The sequence below is a fragment of the Lampris incognitus genome, chromosome 4 (assembly GCF_029633865.1).
Source record: "Lampris incognitus isolate fLamInc1 chromosome 4, fLamInc1.hap2, whole genome shotgun sequence".
Classification (NCBI taxonomy): Eukaryota; Metazoa; Chordata; class Actinopteri; order Lampriformes; family Lampridae; genus Lampris; species Lampris incognitus.
Window position 1 is genome coordinate 48,504,698 of NC_079214.1, and position 14,742 is coordinate 48,519,439.

Sequence of the window (14,742 nt, forward strand, 5' to 3'; positions counted from 1 at the left end):
ATCGAGCATTGGAAGAAGGTGGCCTGGTCTGACGAATCATGTTTTCTTTTACATCATGTGGACGGCCAGGTGAGTGTGCATCGTTTACCTGGGCAAGAGATGACACCAGGATGCACTATGGGAGGAAGGCAAGCTGGTGGAGGCAACGTGGTGCTTTGGGCAATGTTCTGCTGGGAAACCTTGGGTCCTGGCATTCATGTGGATGTTACTTTGACACATACCACCTACCTAAACATCGTTGCAGACCAGATACACCCCTTCATGGCGATGGTATTCCCTGATGGCAGAGCCTCTTTCAGCAGGATAATGCGCCCTTCCACACTGCAAAAATTGTTCAGGAATGGTTTGAGGAACATCACGAAGAGTTCAAGGTGTTGCCCTGGCCTCCAAATTCCACAGATCGCAATCTGATCGAGCATCTGTGGGAGGTACTGGAAAAACACCTCTGATCTATGGAGGCCCCACCTCACAACTTAAAGGATCTGCTGCTAACGACTACTGGGAAACCTTGGGTCCTGGCATTCATGTGGATGTTACTTTGACACATTCTACCTACCCAAACATTGTTGCAGTCTAAGTACACCCCTTCGTGGCAACAGTATTCCCTGATGGCAGTGGCCTCAGGTAGTTTTAATGTTTTGCTGATCAGTGTATATCACATATTGTGTTTTATAATGTGTTTTATGGGTTTTAGTTTGTTTAATCGCCGTTTTAAATGTGTTTTGTTTTTAATGTAAAGCACTTTGTAACTGCGTTTCCTCCCACAGTCCAAAGACATGTAGGTCAGGTGACTCGGCTGTATTAAATTGTCCCTAGGTGTGAATGTGTGTGTGTGTGTGTGTGTGTGTGTGTGTGTGTGTGTGTGTGTGTGTGTGTGTGTGTGTGTGTGTGTGTTGGCCCTGTGATGGTCTGGCGGCCTGTCCAGGGTGTCTCCCCGCCGGCCGCCCAATGACTGCTGGGATAGGCTCCAGCATCCCCACGACCCTAAGTAAGGATAAGCGGTTTGGCTAATGAATGAATGAATGAATGATTATCACATGTTCATTGTGCAGAACTGTGGGAATTAGCCTGATTGTAAATTGTCATTTACAATCAGGCTAATTCCCACACCTGTAGATACAATTCTAAAGGGTGGGTATAAAAAGGCATGCAATCAAGATGCATAATGACACACAATGGCTGATTTGGCACTGTTGGAAGATGCGGCAATTGGAAGACTTCAGAGGGAGCGAATCTTCAGAGACCAGCAGAATCTACTGGCCAATGATGATGAGTGGCTTATGAGCCAGCTCCGACTTCCACGAGCTGTTATCTTGGATCGCTGTGCTGTATTGGGCCCAGCTTTACAGAGAAGCACCCGCAGAAACCAAGCCGTGCAAGTCCCATTTCAAGTCCTGACAACCCCAGGATTTCTGGCAACCGGCACTTTTCAGAGAGAATTGGCTGACAGGTCAGAGATATCTCAGCCAACCTTTAGTCATATTATGCCAGAAAAGTTGGAATGTGTAATTGGTTTGTTGCATCTGTACATAACGTTTACTTACACGGTGGGTGAACAGGCAAATAAAAAAGCGCAATTTGCAGCAATATCCGGTTTCCCAAATGTAATCGGGGCTATTGACAGCGCTCATGTTGCGATAAGGGCACCGAGTGAAAATGAATTTGCTTTCATTTATCGAAAGCATTTTCATTCGATAAACGACCAAATCATGTATGATACGGACATGCTACTGAGGAATGTAGTGGCTTGGTGGCCTGGGTCACCGTCAACCCATGACTCATTCATATTGAGACACAGCAGTGTTGGGCACAGACTTGAGGCCGGGGCTGTGTGTGATGGCTGGCTTCTAGGTATGGATGATGATCGATGTAGAAATCCTAAATAAATTGCAATTTTTCTCTACTGCAGTGTCCAACCCATTCACTAACCTTACAGACGATAGTGGATATCCCCTTAAGCAGTAGCTGCTCACTCCTTTCCCCAACCCACAGAGTGCACAGGAGAGGAACTACAATGTGTGCCACAGCCAGGCACATGCTGTTGTGGAGTGCACCATCAGCAGATGGAGTTGCCTCGATGTCACAGGAGGAAAACTGTCATACAAGCCCCGAAAAGATGTGCGAAATTGTGAGGGCGTGTGCTGTGCTAAATAATGGTACACTAAAAATGGCCCAAGGTTTAGTCAAATAACATTTTATCTTGCAGTGAGGCTGGCGATAGCACAGCTGGAAGCACATACTGGCAACACAACTAAGCCATTATCTCTTCTTGTGGAAGTTAGTTAATGGCAGTAGACAAGCCATAGTGTATTAGGGTTAATAACAATAGTAAAAAAAAAGCATTCAATTATCAATTTTAGTGTTGATTACTGTGGCAATGGTCAAAGCTTCAAAGCATTTGGGTCAGCTCTTTCTATTTATCTATCTATCCACCCATTTTCATATGTTGCTCCAATCATTCCAACAGTGGGCACAGGGACAGAGAGGACTGCCTCTCTTTGGTTTTCCTGATCCTTGAGGTTTACCTGTCCAGCACAGCTGACAAAGTATTCACACTCAATGGATCCCCGATCAGATTCCACAGCTGTCACATGGCCCTTCTCCACCAAAACCTGTTGGACACTGGTCCGCTCCAGAATCTGGACCCCTGGAGAAGAGGACCGGTATGAGAAGGAGAGGGCCAAAGAAAGAGTGGGATGGTGAAAGAAAAGAAAAGATCTTCTTTTCTCTGACTCTTTTCTCACTATCATTAAAGTTTCTATACCCTACACAGTCGATGTCACAGGTCTTGAATGGTGTGTTAGATCTGTATCTGGTGGTTCAATTATAATAACCTAGTGTTACATGTGAGCACATAAAAGTGTAAATTATGAAACCAAATTATGTTTTGGATTTTTCTTTGTTCCAAGAAAAGTCCATTTATAAAAAAAATTAAAAAATTAATTAATTTGCATTGTTTTAATTTGGAGATTTGTTGCTTCCAAAAATATTCCACAACTCAATGGGGGGCCCTAATTCCAGTATGAGGTACGGTGAGGATGGTGAAAGAGAAAAGTTCTTTAGCTCCGGGCAGGCAAATTCTTTGCAAAACATTCCTAGTCATGACAGAATTATATAAACTTAAAGTTTACTTTTTAACATTTTGGAAAAATTTAAGTAACAAAAACTACAATCTACTACTACTACTACTACTACTACACAATAAGGTGCATTGTCATTGGCTGAGACTGGCGGCCTGCCCAGGGTGTCTCTCCGCCTGCTGCCCAATGGATCATTGGCTGACTTAAAGCAAATAAATCTCAATATGCACAGGCCTCTGACACTATAACCTCAAAATCATTCAAGATAAAAGATAGAAAAGGGCTTACAAGAAGTACTTTCCATTTGAAAAATTAGGCAGGGTAATGGTGGAAACACCCTGTTTTAGCCCCTCTGTCAACATTACTTCATAAGTTTCTGTACCATATAACCTCTTTATTGACTCAACTTTTCCACCTCAAGCAACCAAGAAAACTGTTTTTGTTATTTTGACTTTTCTCTCAAATTTTGGCATTGCCAATCAGCTTTTCTAATTTGCAACTTCAAAATTCACATGAAAATAGCATGATGGAAGAAAACGGCTTGTGTTCTATCATAACAGGTGTCTGAAATTCAGATTTGACCAGAAATGTAAAACGCTTTGAGTGGCTGTTGCAGCTAGAAAAGTGCTATATAAAATGCAACTTGACTGACTGATTGACTTGATCTAATGATAAATATAAAATGTCTCCTCACAATGGCTAAAATAGAACAAATTAAATATCCACCACTGATAATCCATGGGCTATAAATAAAAGTCAAGTTATGAATTTAAGTCTCCTGACCTTGTCCCGCAGCGGCCACTGCCAGAGCATGGTTCACATCAGGAGGAGAAACCATGGCATCTCCAGGGAGGTGGAGCGCCCCCACCAGATCATGGATGTTAACCAGTGGGTGGAGCTTAGCTATCTCCTTAGGCTTAATGATGTTGCAGCTAATCCCCATTACTCTGGAGAGAGAGGAGACAAAGGTAGAGACAGAGCCAAAAAAAAAAAAGCGAAACAGTTGGAGGGAAAAATGAAAAGAATGAGAGGAAAAGATACAATAAGAGAGAGGGAAGTGGAGTGTTGAGTTGTAGTGTTAAGTTGGAATGCTAGGGTGCTGGAGGCCACAGCTAGGTTGAAAGTCAGCACTGTTAAACTCATTAGTTAACACTTGTAATCCAGTGTGACTAACAAGGAATTGCAACAGTAGAATAATCTTCACCTCCTAGAGCAACAAAATTACAGGCAACCAATCGTAAGAAAATATGCATTAACGTTTCATAGAATCACAGAGAATAGATTGAGAACTACTTACTTTAGCCTGGATGCCAGGCGCTTCAGAGAGAGAAAGCGGTCTTGATTCTGGGCAAGACAGAGGGAGCCTGTCCTCACGTAACCTGAAAGAAAAAACAAAAACCCACACACACACATCACATACAAAACAGTCATACACATGTACACATGGATAATTAAATGAACACACATACACACACCAAAGTACTTAAATCTCAAACCCACAGTCCTTCCCTACTTGTTTTGACTAAATATTTCCCCATCAAGCTGAGGCAAAAAGTTTTCAATTGAAAACATGTCAGCAAGATCAGAGGAAAGCCAAGTGGGTCAGGCCCTCAAGATACAGACCGCGGAAAATTCACACCATGCTGATCAGGCTAGCTGCATACAGTGGTGGTTAATGTATCACAAACACTTGTTCAGTACAGATTGTTCATACATATAACTGATACAACTCGTAAACTGGGTGGAATCAGAAACCTATTTTTCTTTTCCAGTACATCATAAAACTTAACAAGGCACTTTTCAGTGGTTCACCAGCCAGCTAGATTCAGGCAAAGGGACAAAACGGCTGGCAAAGTAAAAGTAACTTAGCCAAGGCAAATTTTACCAATTGCCTGGGTGTAATCTCCCATCCTAGATGGCATGAAGCATAAACAAAAACAAACTTAAGGGAGTGTCTGTATTCACAAAGATCAGTTTCTTCACTCAACAACTCACACAGCACTAGTCAGAAACACATTTTTTTTCAGCATTTGTTCCATTTTTCTATTGTGTCACAATACATGAAAAGGAGAATAAATCAAAGAGGCTGGAACTGACCTGTCTTGACCCCCGTCTCCTCCTCCAACCGTTGGTACAGAGAGTTGGAGTAGTCGGCCATTCGGCATTCAATAGAGATAGGCTTGGCGACACTGACAATACCAGCACATAGCCGTGTGGTACCTGCACCAAGCCTGCCAGTGTAAAAATAGGACAGTGAAACGTTAGAATAGTATAGTAACATTACTCCATACATAGTTTCCTTTAAATTTCACATTTTGTGCATCACTAAAATAAGCATCAATATCTAAAATTGGGGAAAAACAACTGCAAAGACACATAAAGGGTCAGAGTCACAATACTAAGACAACAGACAATATTTGACTTGTCATAGTGGTATTATTTTTACACCAGTGTTGCCACCTTTTAAAAGGTCTATTCCAGTGACTTTAATTGATTAAAAAAAACCCTCAGAAAACACCCGAAGTGACAGTGCCAGGCTTGACACTTGTTCATTAAGTTTGAGCTAATTCACTATGAATGAAATGTTGGTGCCTTGCTGACTGTCCATTATCCAAACCACTTATCCTGCTCTCAGGGTCACGGGGATGCTGGGGCCTATTCCAGCAGTCAATGGGCGGCAGGCGGGGAGACACCCTAGACAGGCCGCCAGGCCATCACAGCCCCCCCCCACCACCACACCACACCACACCACACCACACCACACCACACCACACCACACCACACCCACACCCACACCCACACCCACACCCACACCCACACCCACACACCTAGGGACAATTTAGTATGGCCGATTCACCTGGCCTACATGTCTTTGGCTGTGGGAGGAAACCGGAGCCCGCAGAGGAAACCCCCGGCAGACATGGGGAGAACACGCAAATTCCACACAGAGGATGACCCACCAAGGTTCGACTACCCCGGGGCTCAAACCCAGGACCTTCTTGCTGTGAGGCGACCACGCTAACCACTGCGCCACCATGCCGCCCTTACTGACTGTATCTTATTACAATTATGGTTGACCGAAGAGCTGGATAAGAAAATAAGTGTGAAAAGATGCAAGGAGAACAAAAGATGAAAACATATCCTCTGTCACAATTACAGCTAACTAAATAAAGGAAAGCAGCTGGAGTTAATTTTTTTTTTTTTTAAATAGCAAGGTAGCATATAATCCTCAACCTCTACCAGTGGAGTTTCATATTTGTCCTCCAGGACAATGGTATGTTCAGCCAAAGTGATTCTAGTAACTCAGATAGATAGTAATTCTCCGTTAAGGTGGTTTTGGCACTTAAGTAAAACAAAGCCTTGTCTTTACCCCTGCCTCCCACTCACATTGCCTCTCATTCCATTTATTGCAATAAATGTTTAATTTAACATTAAAGTATGATGTCTGTTACAGAGGATGTTTTTACCAAACTACATTATCAACCCATATATTTTCAAAATCACTCATCAGGTAAGTGGACCAAATTGTTTCACCTAACTTCTTGCCAATTCTCTGTGAAATATTCCTTATAAAAGCATTTTCAGCAGCAAATGAAAGTCACAATGGAAACTGCTGCAAAAACAAAATCAGTGAATACATTACAGATTAAGTCTGATTATAGTGTTGGTAGAGAAGAGAGCTTCGGTAAAGTGACATTTTCTATGCATCTATGCACATCAGGTAGAGTTATAGCTTGGACAATACAATCCCTGTCAGTGATGGTAAAAGGATGACAGCCATGGCCTTTATCATATAGATCAAGGAACATAATGACCTCCCATGAGTGTGAGTAAGCACTCATTTTCAACCCGTTTCTGCCTAGATACACATTTTAAAAAAGGTGAAAAGAGGTGGAGAGCAAAAGAACAGTTATGATGGAGTAAGGGAGGGCTGAAGGTGGCAGTGCCGTAGTAGAACACCACAGCCCAGCTTCTCACAAATATACCCAAAGAGTTTAACTGGCTAACGCCATCATATTGCCTTTCTTCTCAGCTTAACTAGACAAATGCACTGGACCCCCACATGTGTCGCCTACATCACACATACCTCAGTATCTTTAATGCCCCATATTAATTAGGTAATTCGAAAAGGGGTTAATCTTATTGGGAGTTTTCCCCCATAAGTAAGAAAAGGCATTGCTTTTCTCCATCAAAGCAACTGTGTGATTTGCCTCATTCTTTTTATTGAATTCATCATGGAGTTAAACAGTTTTACCATCATATGCCTATACCAACACATTTTCAGCTCAAAAAATTTTTTTTTCAAAAAAGTTGACCATCCTTTTAACCTTTGTTACCTACAGTCTTTATTTCACTTCTCCCATCTTTGTGCATCATGACCTTAATTAATTAATTTGGATACAATCAGTATATATCTGTTCTGTGGTTTGAACACCTTCCAACTAACACTATTTATTTGACCTCTACAGGGAAATTCTGTTTGCTCACAGGGAAGTCAAGGCAGAGGGGCCAGCTACAAAAAAGGTCGGGCCTGGGTGACTCACCTGGACAACTTACACGCTTTCCAAACGAATGAAATAATGCATGTGTTAATCTCCCCTTACCTGCCCTGTTCCAACAGAACGACATCATTCCAGCCCAGCTTCGCCAGGTGGTAGGCAACCGATGTGCCCACAATGCCCCCTCCACAGATGACCACTCGGGCTTGGCTGGGCAGAGGGAGAGGCTGGTTGTCTGCAGTGATGGCCCAACACCTTGGAGAGGTCCCGAAGCCCCGGCGGGGGGACATTGTACCCCCAGTACACGCATCGGACAGCAGCAGCCGGGGGAGCAGTACAGGGGACAGAGCCCTGGAGCTCCGCACATAGCCGCGCATGGCTGTGCTTCCCAGCAGCCAGCGAGACAAACAAACACACACACGCACACACAAACACTTAAGACATACAGAGAAAAGACCATACATATACAGTTAATGACCGGTAGCCCCCACATTTGCTGAAGTATTTCGTCTTCAATGTGTAGTCTACGACACTTGAGATTTCGGGCAAATCATATGCACTGCTGTCAAATCAATGCTTACGAGTTGTCGTTTGGCAAGTTTTGGCTTGTTTTAACTTCCGTTACAAGACACTGTAGTATCACGAAAAGCTGGCTTGGTTGAACGGCGAAAGGTTAAGTTGACTCGAAATAGTTATGAAGGTCATGAGAGAGATCTGTATTCTAGACTGTGGTTAACTAGACACCGGAAAGCAGCGGTAGTTCATTAAAAGTAGCTAACGCTGGCTAGATTAGCTAGAACTTCCTGACACTGCTAACTTTCGTGTTATATCGCTTGTTTAATAATGAATCCGTCAGAGTGCAGTTTACCTGAACCGCTTGTCTACAAGTGAAAACTTTTCCCAGTTTTTTTTTTAATTTTGATTTATTAACTTAGCTTTAGCGAGTCTGTTGCTAGATGGCTTTGCCCCGCAGGTAAGGCTAGCTAATGTAAATGTACAATTGTAACCGAAGTTAACAGCCATGTTTCTCAAGACTGTGTACAAAAACTTACCAATTCAGTCAAAACTCTGATGTTATGATCTGTCAAGTAGAACACAAGAAGGTAGCGAAAGTGAACGCAGATATCGGAGTGAAACGCCTGTGTGTTTACAGTTGTGGCGAACGGGCATTTAAACTTCCTGTCTCGATTCTTACACTTCCTGTATCAATGTAAAAGTCCCCGTGAAGGACTCGCTTCTATGAATAAAACAAGGAAATTATATGTTGTAGAGGTCGCCCGTCCGACACGCTGAGTCAATTTGGGCCATTTTCTTTTTTTATAGATCGGGTTCGAGTTGGACTCGGGCTAATTTAACTTCCCGTATGCGTACAGAGCACACATTGGCCACTGTATGAAATATTGTTATGTTGATTATACTATAAATATTATACATACGCATGTACGCGTGCATTCCACGTGAGTTGACCTTGGCGCGCACGCGCGTGTGAGAGAGCGCGAGACCGATAGAGAGAGCGCGTCAGAGGGAGTTTAAAGTGATATTGGTGTCGGTCTCGGATCGGGCTCGGGCTGGGGCCGGGCTCGGGCTCGAGTTTTATGTCGGTATATGTAATATGTCGGTGAATTCAGGAATACAAGCGTCTAAAATTAATTGTACAACCTTTATAACACAGAATGCTTTTCTATATTTGTTTCATCATTAGAAATAAAGTTGAGATAGATAGATAGATAGATAGATAGATAGATAGATAGATAGATAGATAGATAGATAGATAGATAGATAGATAGATAGATAGATAACCCACAAAATGTCTAAAATTAATTCGCACTTTCAATGCATGCATTAACGTTATCAAAGAGTGGGGCCCAGCCAGACTCCGTGAGAGAACCCCACTCTGAAAGAACTGAACGACGGCATGAGCCATACACTGGTGTTGGTACTGATTCTCTACCTTCAATAACCAAGCAGGAGATCAGGGTGGGGCAAAAGGAGGATCCCATCATTGGTCCTGCTCTGCATTACTGAACACCAAGCCTCGCAGAAGCGAAAGAGGAAAAGGGAGGGAGCGAGACTCTCTTCTCCTAAGAGTGGAAGAGGGGCATCCTCTATCGCATAGTTCAAGACGGTCAAAGGGGAACCATTGAGCAGTTAGTACTGCCTGAAAACCTGCAAATGTTGGGGGAAACAGCCCTCCATGACGAATCTGGTCATTTCAGAGTTGAGCGTACATTTACATTAATAAGAGAGCGCTTTACTGGCCCAAGATGTTTCAGGATGTGAAAGCTTGGTGGGAAAAATGTGAGGGGTGTCTCAGAAAAAAACCCCACGGCAAGCCTCAGAGCCCTCCTAGTCAGCATCCATACAAGTGCCCCCGTGGAGCTAGTTTGTATAGATTTTCTGATGCTGGAAAGGTCGGTAGGAGGGATTGGAAATGTGTTGGTGGTCGCCGATCACTTTTCCCGTTTTGCCCAGGCTTATCCAACCAGAGACCAGAAGGCAAGTACGGTCGCCAAGGTGCTGTGGAAAAACTTCTTTTGCCGGTTTGGATTCCTAGCTAAACTCCATGCTGATCAGGGGCGCAACTTTGAGAGTTCAGTGGTGGGACAACTGTGCAAGATCACTGGCATTGCTAAGACGCACGCTAGTCCATATCATCCCCAGAGAAATGGAATTACAGAAAGGTTCAACCGCACATTAATGGGTACCTTGACTCCTAACCTGAAGCCTCGCTGGCATGAGTGCGTTGATGCCGTGGCTCATGTATATAACTGTACCAGGCACGACTCCACAGGCTACAGTCCATATTGTAGCGAATTCGGGGGGCAGTCCGGGAACCGCCACAGCCGGGACGCGAACCCATGTCTACCACTCCGCAAGCGACAACGTTAACCAGTCGACTAAAGGGTCCGACCCGTTAGTCAAGGACCAACATGTCTACACTACCCGCCTCCTTCGGGAAGCACGTCCTCGCGCTTCAGTCCCTCACGCCTCTGGGCGCACGCGCTTCCGATGACCCCACGGTCTCACCATCCCACTTCTGACACCAATGTAGCAAATTCAGGGGGGTAGCCCAGGACCGCCACAGCCGGGACGCGAACCCGTGTCTCTCACACCGCAAGCGACAACGTTAACCAGTCGACTAAATGGTCCGACCCGTTAGTCAAGGACCAACGTGTCTACTTATCCAAGTACGTTACAATATTATCTAATGTACGGCAGACATCTCCGACTCCCAGCTGACCTCATCTTCAATCTGTCATCAAGTGATCAACCTTGCAAACACAATGAATCTGTTCAGACCCTCAAGAATTGCCTGACATATGCCTACGAGCAAGCCAACAAGATGTCCAGACAGGCCAAAGAACAACAAAAGAAGCACTATGACTGCGCCGCACATTCAAGCCAGGGGACAGACTCCTAATGAAAGTTTGCCACATGGAAGGCAAACAGAAGCTGGGTGACAGGTGGGAACCACAGCCCTACATTGTGGTAAAGTAACAGCCTGGGATTCCAGTATATGTGGTTCAGTCAGAGGATGGCGAGAATGAAAGGGTCGTCCATCAAAACCGTCTTAACCAGTGCATGATCGGAGTGCGCCCTACTTAGCTTGCTGCCACCGCGACCCTACCCCGGAGAAGCAGCTGAAGACGAATGAATGAATGAATGAATGAATATATTATTATTATTATTATTATTATTATTATTATTATTCTCATCTCTCATCTCATCTTCAGCCGCTTTTCCGGGGTCGGGTCGTGGTGGCAGCAAGCTAAGTATGGCACTCCAGACGTCCCTTTCCCCAGCAATGCCCTCCAGCTCCTCCTGGGGGATCCCAAGGAGTTCCCAGGCCAGATTGGACATGTAGTCCCTCCAGCGCGTTCTGGGTCTACCCGGGGGTCTACTCCCAGTTGGCCGTGCCCTGTAAACCTCCAAAGGACTGCGCCCAGGAGGCATCCTAATCAGATGCCCGAACCATCTCAACTGACTCCTTTCGATGCGAAGGAGCAGCTACTCCAAGCTCCCTCCGGATGTCCGAGATGTAATATCATTATTATTATTATTATTATTATTATAAATTAGATGCATTTATTTTAAGAATATCATGCCAGGCCAGAAGTCTTCTCCCTGCTGGCATCCGTTAAACTACGAGCTTCCGCTGAGCTGTGTTAGTGCTGCGGGTGTGTTGTCACGCCTCGATGTTGCATTAGCAGTACTAACCACTGGGGGGCGCTGGAGACCGCAGTTATCTGCCACCTGGGCCTGCAGGCTGTCCCTTGTTCCATGTATACGTTTATATCATTTCCTGCTCTACAATTAAATAGTATGAAGGTGCCAAAAGAAACGTACAGGGTGGTTTCATTGCTCGCTGTGTTATTTTGCATTTGATATGGAATTTGACTTGTCGGGCTGCCAACATCAAAACACACGAGTCATATTACAGTATTTTCAAAGTAGTGAGAAGCAGGGAAGGGGCATATAAAGGGATTTCGGAAGTAATGGTCAAATTAGCTAAAAGTATTCAATAGAGCTGTGAAGAATCAATCATACAGCACTAGTCAGAGGATATATTCATAAGGACAACAAGAACTGATCCGTACAAAGCACACAGAATGGAATAATTAATTTAAAGTGCCAATACAGAACTCGTTTTTTATTTCATCATGAGAGACTGCTGGGAAAAGCATTTTAGACTTTGGTCTCTTTCTGAACTGAACAAACCCAGAGAGGAATTTCTTTTCATTGCTACTAAATTCTTTTACCTTCACTGTTAATTCGACAGCTTTTTGTTTATTTTTTTTGTTTTTTTTTGTTTTCATCCTGAGCTGCTGTAATGACTTTTAGTGTACTCTGAGTTTTCCTCAAAATGAAAATTGCTTCGTCAAAAACACGTATTGTCATGATCTCTGTCGTATACAGTCATTCAATTTTTCTGAGATAAAGTGAAGTAATGGACCCACAGAGAAAAAAGCGTCTCATCATAATATGTTGCATTTGTTCATTTCATTAATGGACGAAAAAAAAGCTTTTATTTCTACGTTTATATTATGCTGTTTTACAATGCAAATTTGTTTAACACAATTGTTGATGTTTCTGAAATAATCTATCAAAGTTGGACTTTGATGACTGTATACCGCTACATTGTAGCGGGGTTCTTCTAGTATCCTCTATAATCCAATAATACTGGGCCTCAGCTGGAGGTGGCAGAGTTGAAGATGCTAAGATTTTCATTTGGAGTGAGGAAGAAGGAAAGGGTTAGGGACGAGTATATTAGAGGGACCGCTCAGGTTGGACAGTTTGGAGACAAAGCAAGAGAGGCAAGATTGAGATGGCTTGGACATGTGTGGAGGAGAGATGCTGGGTATACTAAGAGAAGGATGCTGAATATGGAGCTGCCAGGGAAGAGGAAAAGAGGAAGGCCAAGGGGGAGGTTTATGGATGTGGTGAGGGAGGACATGCAGATGGCTGGTGTGACAGAGGAAGATGCAGAGGACATGAAGAGATTGAAACAGGTGATCCGCTGTGGCGACCCCTAACGGGAGCAGCCGAAAGTAGTAGTAGTAGATTCATTAGTCGTTCGTACGTACAAATTTGTTCTCATACGCCTATGGGATATTTTAGCTCTCAGAATTGTCTGACAGGCTTGAGCAAAGCCTGATGGTTATTTGCAATTCCTTCTCCATAAGATGTATTGTCTGGCTCTTGTAACGAGCCCAGGCTTACGAAGACATACTGCCATACTATAGCTAAATTGTCTCTGAGACAAATCTCTGGGCTAAAAAACCCCATGGGTGTGTAAGAACAAATTTGTACGTACGAACGATTGACAATGTGTTCATGGTAGTCTAGTAACTTCGGTGTATAGAAATGTGTTCTTGATCAATTAGCATAGTTAAATACAAGTTATATAACGTGTGAACAAACCACTTCAAGACAACGAATCAGTTGCTGCATGAAAAGCCACAAAGGAAATAGTAAACTATCTTTATTGACATGTTATTTACAGATTATCATACTGGGCAACAAAACTGATTCACATTGTAACAGTTTAAAGGAAACGAACAAACTTGTTTTGTTTGCTCATACGCTATGCTGTCATCTGTGCACAAGAGCCAAACATAGACCATGGTCACTTTTCTGACACCACATTAGTTTTGCAGACAGATCCTTTGGAATGTAATATTGTAGTTTTTGTTGTTGTATTTTTCTTTTTTTTTTGTTGATGTTGTTTTTTTTGGCTTCAGCATGATATTTTGCACCAGGACAAAGGGAGGTATGTTGGTAAAACCTGTTTCCAACAGGAGGTGTTTTGGCACAGTGCTAAATCAGTGTGTTTGTGTTGAACTGGGTAGACTCCACTAACGAATGTTTACAGCATGACAGAGAGTGTGTTCTTCTACTTAACCTAAAAACAGCAACATAATAATGAGTATGGTGCTACTATGTCATAAACACAAGGTATTTAAATCTATCTAATCCCACAAATCCCACTAAAGGGAGATCCCATGATCTGACAAGATTTGGTCCCAGGACTCTCACAATAGAAGGTTTTCATTTTGTTTTTGTTTTTGCCCCCCCCCCCCCAACATGATTTTGAAGACAGTGAAATACAGAAGGGAGAGATACAGTAGTTGGGATCAGAACACAAATCATGACAATTCACTTCCTGCTAACATTTGCCAGATGAAAAAAAATGCAGTGGTGTTATGATTCCGTGATAATCAAATGAAATATAAGCCTTTATCGCTTACATGTAAAATAAAAGGTTCAGGTGGGAAGAGGGAACTATAAAACACCCATCACATACAGGCGTACGATAATAATATTCTAATCTAATAATGGTAATCTAATAATATTGTGAAGAAAATGAAGAAAACAAGTTTTTATTTTTTTTTATTTTGGTGTTCTGGAGCTATTCCAAAAGGAGTCTCAAATAGCAAATCACATATCCAGATTTTGCTGAAATTCTCATTCCTGGCTTAGATTTTGACCCTAATGCCATGTTATCAGAGTGGAAAGTAAATTGTTGTACAATAGAGTAGACCCTTTTTTGTGGTGGTGTGGTTAGAGCATTAGGCCGGTTTGGACAAAGTGCTGACTTGAATATGAAATAAGATCAGTGAGTATAATTCAAGGTCATCATTATGCGGTAAAGGTGCAATCTG

The 14,742-nt window shown here is 43.1% G+C and overlaps 1 protein-coding gene across 1 annotated transcript in view; it reads right to left on the bottom strand.

Moving 5' to 3' along the window:
• Positions 1-8,731, bottom strand: part of pdpr (pyruvate dehydrogenase phosphatase regulatory subunit) — a 45,446-nt gene extending 36,715 nt beyond the window's left edge. The window contains exons 1-6 of the mRNA XM_056278388.1: positions 8,632-8,731; positions 7,685-8,013; positions 5,178-5,311; positions 4,378-4,459; positions 3,864-4,027; positions 2,526-2,647 (exon numbers count right to left, since the gene is read on the bottom strand). Of these exons, the coding sequence (XP_056134363.1) occupies positions 2,526-2,647; positions 3,864-4,027; positions 4,378-4,459; positions 5,178-5,311; positions 7,685-7,956 (774 nt within the window). The 5' untranslated portion in view covers positions 7,957-8,013; positions 8,632-8,731. The remainder of the gene's footprint in view (positions 1-2,525; positions 2,648-3,863; positions 4,028-4,377; positions 4,460-5,177; positions 5,312-7,684; positions 8,014-8,631) is intronic.
• Between the last annotated feature and the right edge of the window lie 6,011 nt (positions 8,732-14,742).